Genomic DNA, 10000 nt, shown 5'->3' with positions numbered 1-10000 from the left:
AGACGTGTGAGGAGCGCGCAGGAACAGTAGCCCTCATGTTGCAACTCTTACTAGCCTGTTCATTTCCCCCTCTCCTTCACTTCCCTCCTGAATTCATCTCCTCCTTTATTTTACTGTTCCCACACTCCGTCAAGTCATTCTCTCCTTTTCCTTTCTCCTGTTAAGAGTTTCTTTTAATCGACCCCCTCTTCTACGCCCCTCAGATGACATACAGAAATACATGACAGGAAATCCATAAAAATGTAAGTCCAAGGTATAATTGAGGCTTTTGCCTGCGATGCCGCAACATGTTGAAAACTAATCATGGTTAGAAAATAAGAGTGAGTGTGTATGTAAGTGATAAGTATGTTAAAATGGGAGATGGAGAGAAAAATAACAATGACCATTACTTTTGAGTGTTTTGTGTATACATTGTATAATTTTTGCGTGGGAATATATTGGAATGTATGAGGGTAGAGAGCTATAGGAATATATAAGTAGAGCATATTACAACCAATTCCTTGAGATTACACTTGATACAACAACTAATCAATAATAGCAGGGGAAAAACTGAAATCTACCACATTTCAATCAAATCATATGGTGTTGACCAATAACTAACTGTAAGGAGAGTTATGCTGAATGGAAGAATAAAGGGATCTTCAGCATGAGCTTCTATGATGAAGGACAAGGCTGTATATCACAGTGTACAGCGTATCTGTAGGTCTGTGTGTGTGCGTGTGTTTGTGAGAATGACAAACAAACCAACTCCCCCCCTTCAACACAAAAACAAAGTCCTGTGCCCTTGAAAGGCATACAGGCATCAGAACCCACTCTCATAACAAGTAGTGCAGGTGTCGATGTAGCCAATGCCTCTCCTGAATCACTGGACGCAGTAGTATTTCCCCCCACTCATCTCACTGGTTTCAGGTCCTGGGACCACCGGGGACCACTGACGGCTAGAGCCGGGACGATACCAGTATTGAGATACTCGTTAGTATTGTGGTGAGGAAATAAAACGAAGCGAATTTCACTTCTTTAGGAAAACAGCCCTGATGTTGGAAACAAACATTATGTTGTCATCCAGAGTAACATTTATTTATTTCCCAAGCTATAGCACACTATATTTTACAGCAGGTTTTACCAAAGAGTTTGGTCTACTTGGTGTTGAAATTTTTGCCATGGAAAAAACGTTGCGATACTGGTATCGTCACAGCCTTACCGAGGGCCACTGACTACAGGGCCTAGTATGAGTATGGTGAGAGGTGTAGATGAAGGTGTACTTACCCCATCCTGAAGGGAGCGCACCGAGAGGGTCATTTTCCACAGCAGGAGCACCAGACGACTGATGGATAAAGAGAGAGAATACGTTTCCAGTTAGGAATCTTTCCTCTCCTTCTTCCACCTTTCAGTCTTCTTCTCTCACGCTCTTCACTGCAGCGGCTCTGTGTGAAATTCTTCTGTCCACAAAGCTCTCAACCAAGTTCTCACACTGGTGTGAGGTAGAAAAAAAACATACAGGAAAAAAAAATAAGAATAAAAATGCAGCAAATGCCTCAAAACGCCACAGAAACCTCAAGTGTTTAACACCTCAAGTCTAGAGGAGCAGGAGCGAACAGAGTGGAGAGCGGGGTGTCACAAGGAAGTCCAGTCTTTTTTGAGGGGTGATAAGGCGTACCCCAGAAGGCTGAGGTGACCTCTCCCATGCAGCTGGAACAGGAGACTGACAGAGAGGCTCAGACGCAGCTCGTATGCCTTCCAAAAACTACACGCTCAGGAGGAGAGAAAAAACAAACTGTTCCAATGAGCTCACTGGCTAGCCTTAAGACCCACCCCAGCTTCTACCCCCCCCTCGCACCCCTCCCTATCCCACCAATCTGCAGAGGTCCTCCTCTTCTAGATATGCTGTGAAAGTAAGCAGGGAGGCGTGATGTCTGAGCAAACTGAGGGAACATTCATCCTTGTTCCAGACTGCCCACCCCTTCTGACAAAAGCACCTTTATTCACCCTGCACTGGAACCAGTGTGGTTTACTCAGCCTGTGCATACAGAGAGAAAGAGAGAGTGTGTGCCACTGTACGGAAAATGTGTATATAACAAATACTGATTGAATGTGTAAGAGATTGCATTTGATTCTGTGTGTGTGTGTGTGTGTGTGTGTGTGTGTGTGTGTGTGTGTGTGTGTGTGTGTGTGTGTGAGCGCATTTGCCACTGAGTGGAAAGATGTTTGTGAGGAGTTAGTGCACAGACTGTTGGTTCCATGACTGAGTATGAAAGCTGTACCTTTGGATGAAAATCTAATTTATGCATTCATTCTCCTCACCTCAGGTCTGCAAAACTGCCCTCCAAGCAGTCCATGTGTCATTGAAGGTAACGCCACACAACTTCACTCAGCATTTCCCCAGAATAATCATACGGTGCCCCTTTATGAGAATTCATCATGGAAACTTTGAGAAGAACGGAAGGAATAAGATAGTAAAGAGTGAAAAGAGGAGGACGATGCATGTGGGGTTAAAGGGGAATGTGTGTGTGTCACTCGAACTACAGCCAATCCATGTATGAGACCCACCCTTCTGTGTTTCTGTGACTAAAAAAGGTTAAAAAAAGAAGGAAATAAAGACATGACATCATCTGCTATGCCCTGACCATTCAGTTCCTCACCAGAGGATGTGAAAGAGAGCTAGAGAGAGAAAGGAGGAGGAAAAGACAGGGAAAACAAGAGTGAAAAATTAAAAGTAGCAGAGGGGGTGGTAAAAAGCGCGATAGTACGTCTTTCTCCTTACTAAGATACTATATATGGTGATTGAGTGGTAAGTGGGTGATGTGAGTTTAGATATTATTCTTGATAAAAGTATTATTTAAATTCCAACAGACTCCTATCTCGCTTCAGGATGCTGAGAATTACAACAAAAAGGCCAGTTAGTCTCTAAACACTGAAAATCTTGCCAGAACCATATGAATGACCGGCACTATGAGTGGGAAAAGTCACATAGACCTACATTGCACACTAATTTAATTTAGTTCCTCTAATGTTAGCGCTGGAAAAAAGTCTTAAAAGAAGTTCACCCAAAAGGGGCAAAACAATGGTAGTGGTGGAAGTAGGACCCCTGATAAAATGCTCAACAGTGACTAAAATACTCAAACTAGCTTAAACCAGGTTATATTACAATGTGGTATCTTAGAAAGGTGTATAGAAGGTCCAATGCAGCCGTGTTAATCTCAATATCAAATAATGTCTGGGTAATAATAACAATTAAGTACCTTAAATGTGATAGCTTTCCATTAAAATGGTCAAAAGGAAACCAAAATAGCTTCTTGGCAATGGGCAATTTCTCAGGCTAAATTTTTTCTGTCTGTGAGTGGTCTGAGTGGGGAGGGGAAAACTGAACATTAGCTGTTATCGGCAGAGAGGTTTGGAACTCTCTTTCTTATTGGTCTATTAACTATACTGAACAGAAAAATAAACGCAACATGTAAAGTGTTGGTCCCATGTTTCATGACCTGAAAAAAGATCCCAGAAATGTTCCACAAAAATTGATATTTCTCTTAAATAGTGAGCACAAATTTGTTTACATCCATGTTAGGGAGCATTTCTCCTTTGCCATGATAATCCATTCACCTGACTGGTGTGGCATATCAAGAAGCTGATTAAACAGCATGATCATAACACAGGTGCACCATGTGCTAGGAACAATAAAAGGCCACTCTAAAATGTGCAGTTTTGTCACACAACACTAGAGCTCTGTCAGAGTGACCATCGGGCTGTTGGTCACCTCCATGACCAAAGCCCTTCTCCTCCGATTGCTCAGTTTGGCCAGGCAGCCAGCTCTAGGAAGTCTTGGTTGTTCAAACTTCTTCCATTTAATAATGATGGAGGCCACTGTGTTCTTGGGGACCTTCAATGCTGCAGGCATTTTTTGGAAATAGGATGCAAGATGGAAACAGGATGCACCTGAGCTCAATTTCGAGTCTCATAGCAAAGGGTCTGAATACTTACGTAAATTAAGTATCTGTTTTTTTAAAATTATTTGCTAAAAATGTCTAAAAACCTGTTTTCGTTTTGTCATTATGGGGTATTGTGTATAGATTGATTGTTTCAGTTAATCCATTTTGGAATAAGGCTGTAACGCAACAAAATGTGAAAAAAGTCAAGGGGTCTGAATACTTTCCAAAGGCACTGTATATCCATTATTTAGCTGGAATGGAATCTTTGTATACCGTATATTTGACTGTGCTACGTGGGTGTCTCACCTAGCTATTTTAAGATGAATGCACTAAGTGTAAGTCGCTCTGGATAAAAGCATCAGCTAAATGTCTAAAATGTAAAATGTAAATGTTTTACACACAGATCTCATATTACTGTATAATTTTTTAAAATAACAATATTGATGTCACAAATGTATTATTTGTACAGTTATTTATATTTATTTAATTATTTATAAAAATGTTTAGTTATTTGTATTTATTTTACATTTGACTGTGTAACACCTAGCAGTACTACTTCATTCTCTGAGAGTGAGCCAGATATATAGCGTTTTGCAAAACAACATGATTATTTGTCTCTCTAAAATGATTTATTTCAAACAAATACATGTCTGACATGGAAAAACCCCATGCCATGATTAGAAAGTGAAAAAACACAACATCTCTTTCATAAGTCCTTTAAACAATACATGCTCATTTACCAACATTTCTCCAAAAGGACATATAGTGTTTTGGAAAGAAACTTCATATATCAGCAGCATACCACCCTGCATCCCACTGCTACCTTGCTTCAGAAGCTAAGCAGGGTCCATCCTGGATGGGAGACCAGATTCTGCTGGAAGTGTTGGAGGGCCAGTAGAGTTCACTTTTCCCTGTAGTCTAAGGAGATCCCAATGCCCCAGTGAAGGGGACAATGCCCTGCATAGGGTGTAGACCTTCAGATGGGACGTTAAACGGGTTTCCTGACTCTATATGGTAATTAAATATCCCATAGAACGTATTGTAGGCCTCCTGAGTGGCACAATGTTTTAAGGCAGTGCTAACTGTGCCACTAGAGATTCTGGTTCCAATCCAGTGGTCTAAGGCAGTGCTAACTGTGCCACTAGAGATTCTGGTTCCAATCCAGTGGTCTAAGGCAGTGCTAACTGTGCCACTAGAGATTCTGGGTTCGAGTCCAGGCTGTCGCAGCCAGCCGCAACCAGGAGACACATGGGGCAGCGCACAATTGGCCCAGCGTCGGGTTAGGGGAGGGTTTGGCCGGCAGGGATGTCCTTGTCCCATCCCTTACCAGCGATTACTGTGGCGGGGCAGGCGTAGTGCACGCTGATACGATCGCCAGGTGTATGGTGTTTCCTCCCACACAATGGTGTGGCTGGCTTTCAGGTTAAGTGGGAATTGTGTCAAGATGCAGTGCAGATTGGGTTGTGTTTCGGAAGACACATGGCTCTTGACCTTTGATGAGACAAGACTGTAACAAGCAATTGGATACCACTAAATTGGGGAGAAAAAGGGGTTTAAAATGTTTTATATGAACTTATTGTAAGAGTGGGGATGTTAACCCTGGTGTAATGGCTTCATGCCCACCCTGGTCCCATTCCACCATGGCCCCCTAATCACTCCTATTGGGCCTATATCACTCTCCACCTCATAGCTGGTAAGTGTTCTGGCACAAAAATTATCGCTGTGCATCACCATGGTGGATGAGGTGAGTTTCCCCCCTACTCTGTAAAGTGCTTTGAATACCTCAGTTAGTAGAAAAGCACTATATAAATACAATCAATTATTACATATAAAACAGGAAAAATCACATTTTGACTGCCTTGGGCCTTTAAGTAGGTAGTTGAGTACTGAGACAATGGACCAGTTCCAGTGGTGTTGCTGCATGAGCCCCTCTCAGTGAGAATGGACAGAGCGAATAAGAAGCAGGAGGTAGAAAAGGGAGAATTTGAGGCAGAAACAGCAGTCAATGACTCTGACTGCTCTTTGTGTTATGTACTGTGTGTTATGTACTTAATCTATGCCTTGGTGTGTACTGTGTCACATAGTTGTTCATATATGTGTGTGTGTGTGTAAGCGATGAGCGAGCAAGCATGTGTGCTCTCACAGCTGTAATGTTGGGAGTCAAGTTTGATATTTCTGCCTTAGCACGTGACAATGAGCAGGGTCAGGGGCCAGTCTACTTTAAATCGACCATGACATTATAATGGGCTCAGCTCACAAACGCACCAGCACATATATGCAACATTCTCGAACCTGGTAACATTTGATACAAAGTAACAGAATGCAAGTGAATGATCTCTCTCAAATGACGAGCAAATCTAAAAGTATAGTATAGACTAAACGTGCTCTTATCTGGCCATGGAGGGGGTGAGTGACGTCAGAGTCTCAAGCAGCCACCCCCCCCAACTAATTTTGCACAGACCGGCCTAAAAATAAGCAAGCTAACAGCGAAGCGGCATTCCAAAACAGAATCCGCCTATCAGCAGCAGCAGACCTGCCAGCTAGTTCTCAGGGACTCATGGTTACTCATAATCAATGAGGTGGATGTTATTTTGAAAAGAGGTTCAGAATTAGCTTGTCGAGCAGACTGGGTGGGAGCAGGGAGGTTTTAATAGATACCAATGAGAGTTTCAGCTCATTTCAGTAATTTGATGTACCATGGAACGCCCATTTCAGATTCAGAATGCTTTATTATTTTTACCTCAACAAATGCCCTTCTGTACCCTTGTGTTTTACCCAGAATTCTATGCTGAGGGGAAGCTTTTAGAGGGCCACACCTAAAGGGGCTAAATAAGTAGTACAGACAGTACAGTAGTTCTATGTTGAGTTACCTGGTAGAGGAACCTCTGGCTGAACTGGTGCATTGCCCCTTGGAGCTGGTTGCGCTGAGACTGCCACTGCTCATAGTTCCGGACTGATTCTTCTGTGGGCCGCTGCCACGTGGTGGTTCTGGTGTTGTGGTCCACATAGTAGAACCTGCCTCGCTGGTCCACACGCTTCTCCCAACTGTACAGGGACAGAGAGAGAGAAGAGTGAGACTCATTCAAATGTACAAACAGACATACACACACAGACATATATAATTATGGACATAGACAAGCTAGGATATGCAAACACAAGATTAAGATATGCATTATCCCACAGAAACACATGTAAACCAACACAAGCACATTCCCAGTTCAGTACAGTTGTGTTTTATTATGTGTGCAGGCTGCTGCTCTCATATCTCTGACTAAACCAGAACAGTATTTGGAAGACAAAACAGCAAATACTTCCGTATGCTAACACACACACAGCTCAGAAATTCCTCAAAAAGGAACTTTGAGAGACGCAATGTAACATCCCTCCCTGTTCCCTGTGCTGCTGTTTCCCTGAGACCCTAGATAACAGTATTGTGGCTCCTATATCCTATAGAGCAGTACTGTGGCTCCTATATCCTACAGAACAGTACTGTGGCTCCTATATCCTACAGAACAGTACTGTGGCTCCTATATCCTACAGAACAGTACTGTGGCTCCTATATCCTACAGAGCAGTACTGTGGCTCCTATATCCCACAGAGCAGTACTGTGGCTCCTATATCCCACAGAGCAGTACTGTGGCTCCTATATCCCACAGAGCAGTACTGTGGCTCCTATATCCTACAGAGCAGTACTGTGGCTCCTATATCCTACAGAGCAGTACTGTGGCTCCTATATCCTACAGAGCAGTACTGTGGCTCCTATATCCCACAGAGCAGTACTGTGGCTCCTATATCCTACAGAGCAGTACTGTGGCTCCTATATCCCACAGAGCAGTACTGTGGCTCCTATATCCTACAGAGCAGTACTGTGGCTCCCATACTGTCTGGAACATGAGAGCAGTTAAACCCCTACGCTGCTAGAAAAAGAGCTCAGCTCAAAACCCATTAATGCAGGCCCACACCACGCCTTTCATCTGAGCAGCACTAAGGTTGGAGGTTGGGTGTGTGGCAGCGCCATGCTAACTCAGACCAGGTACGTGTACCAAGCACTAAGCACTAAACCCGGCAGCTGTAGTCAGAACCAGCCCAGCCTCCGAGAGGCGAGACGCTAATTGAGCCTCATATGGGTTCAGAATAGCGCTGCATACATGTGCTCTTTCTAAGAAAGGACTTTTGTTCTCCAGACCGTTCCCTTCTGTGGAAAAAGTGAGACGGGGCAGGAGTGAGCTTTACCTCAAACAGGCTTCTCACACAGCGCAAATGAAAATCAATAAATATTCACTGAAATAAAATGGCAATAAAAGGCTCTGGTACCGCCACAAGAGAGAGCTGGGTTCTGCAGCACACAGTGAGAAACACCACTGGAAATCAACAGAGACTCAAACAATCAGTGCTGGTGATTCACAGCCTGTTAAAGAGATGAGAGACCAAATGGCCAAACACACACTAACAGACCTGACACACTACTACTGCAAGAAAAGGACTCCTCTAAATGGATAGGATAGTCTAAGTTGGGGTGGGAGTGGCGCAAACCAATTATTCAGTAATTTATCATATTTAATGGAGTCAGCTTCTTCCAGCCAGAGAAAATAAGACTAGTCTCAGTTCATTTGACTGTCCAGAGTCAGGAATGTTACTGTGCTGTGAATGAGTCTGCCACTCCCTGACTGTGGGCCCACTTCACACCCCAACACCACCCTGCTAGGATCCTCCAGCTCTGTATGTTTATATAGGCAGCAGTCTGAGCTAAGGAGAAACATGCAGGGAATGTTCACGAGTGGGCACGATCTCCCCTTCACAGAGAGAGATACTGGAAATTGGCAATGTGAACATGTTCCCATGACAATAAATCCCTTGAATCGAATTGAAATATATATTCCCATCATGCACTGGGCTGGTTAACTGTCAGCACCCTCCTCTGATGGTAGGAAGTGTGAGATAAAGAGCAGAAGAGGGGGAGTAGAAGTCAAAGTGTGTAGGCTGACTGACCCAGGTGGAAGTGGTCTTTCCCAGGTAGTGGTCTTTGTGTTGTGGTCCACATAGTACACCCTGCCATGGGGCAGAACTCGTTGCTCCCAGCTGAGAGGCAGAGAGAGAGAGGCAGAGAGAGAGAGAGAGGGAGAGAGAGGCAGAGAGAGAAAGAGAGAGAGGCAGAGGCAGAGAGGCAGAGAGAGAGAGAGAGAGGCAGAGAGAGAGAGAGGCAGAGAGAGAGAGAGAGAAAAAGGAAGAGAGAGAAAGGCAGAGAGAGAGAGAGAGAGAGAGAGAGAGAGGCATGTTAGGTCAGTCAAGTTACATGTGAGGAGATTGACCATAATGCCAATCAGACACGCACAAGCACCTACACGCAAACTCTTACCCAGTGGGTAGTAACTCTGGAACCGGCTCTGTGGCAGTGGTTGGGTTGGCGGGGTCTGGGTTAGCTCCAGTAGGGGGTGCCTCTGTAGGAGGAGGGAGGATTGTGCCGTCTAGCCCAGGAGAGGGGCTGCTGCTGCTGGGGGCTGGGGACCGGGCCGGCGGGGAGGATGGTGGGGGTGTATGACGAGTCAGGCTGCTACGGCCATTCTCCAGCCCGTTGGCAGTCAGCTCAACGTTACCTTTGGGGTAGGGCAGGTAAAGGAGTTGATTGACCCACACTGGGAAAAATGTATCAATTCTAGTGTCAAGTGAATGGAGAGTGACAGAAAAATAGTTTCATGTCCCCAAGGTTATAGTACCTGCACTCCCAAGGCTGCTGTGAGAGTTCTTGGCCGAGTAGTTGCGACCAGAAGCCCCAGGACTCTGCTCCTCACTTGGCTCTCCATTAGCCAGAGCGACCCCCGGGGAACCCCCTTGCGAATCCTCTGCAGAGTGTCTGTGAGTCCTGACCAGAACACGTACACAGACACAGGGGAGGGGTCAGGATCAATCACATCACATAAAATGAAATTCTCTTCATCTCCTAAAATGGACAGAATGTAGATTTGCGATGTAAAGCTAAGCTACTGACGTAAATGTTAATATAAAATATGTTTGCAGCTGAAACCTTGGAGTAGAATAAAGAAAATGTTTGATACTTTGACTTGAAAATGTTGAAAAAG

At 44.4% G+C, this 10000-nt stretch overlaps 1 protein-coding gene across 3 annotated transcripts in view; it reads right to left on the bottom strand.

The window, feature by feature from the left end:
* Positions 1-10000, bottom strand: part of wwp2 (WW domain containing E3 ubiquitin protein ligase 2) — a 41615-nt gene that overhangs the window by 12001 nt on the left and 19614 nt on the right. For all 3 annotated transcript variants that reach the window (XM_042323106.1, XM_042323107.1, XM_024423390.2), the window contains exons 7-11: positions 9638-9783; positions 9280-9517; positions 8913-9002; positions 6794-6968; positions 1267-1324 (exon numbers count right to left, since the gene is read on the bottom strand). In XM_042323106.1, coding sequence (XP_042179040.1) covers positions 1267-1324; positions 6794-6968; positions 8913-9002; positions 9280-9517; positions 9638-9783 — 707 coding nt within the window. The remainder of the gene's footprint in view (positions 1-1266; positions 1325-6793; positions 6969-8912; positions 9003-9279; positions 9518-9637; positions 9784-10000) is intronic.

This window comes from Oncorhynchus tshawytscha, linkage group LG06 (assembly GCF_018296145.1).
Source record: "Oncorhynchus tshawytscha isolate Ot180627B linkage group LG06, Otsh_v2.0, whole genome shotgun sequence".
NCBI lineage: Eukaryota > Metazoa > Chordata > Actinopteri > Salmoniformes > Salmonidae > Oncorhynchus > Oncorhynchus tshawytscha.
Note: the sequence above shows the minus strand (reverse complement) of the source record. Positions and strands in the feature narration are given on the sequence as shown.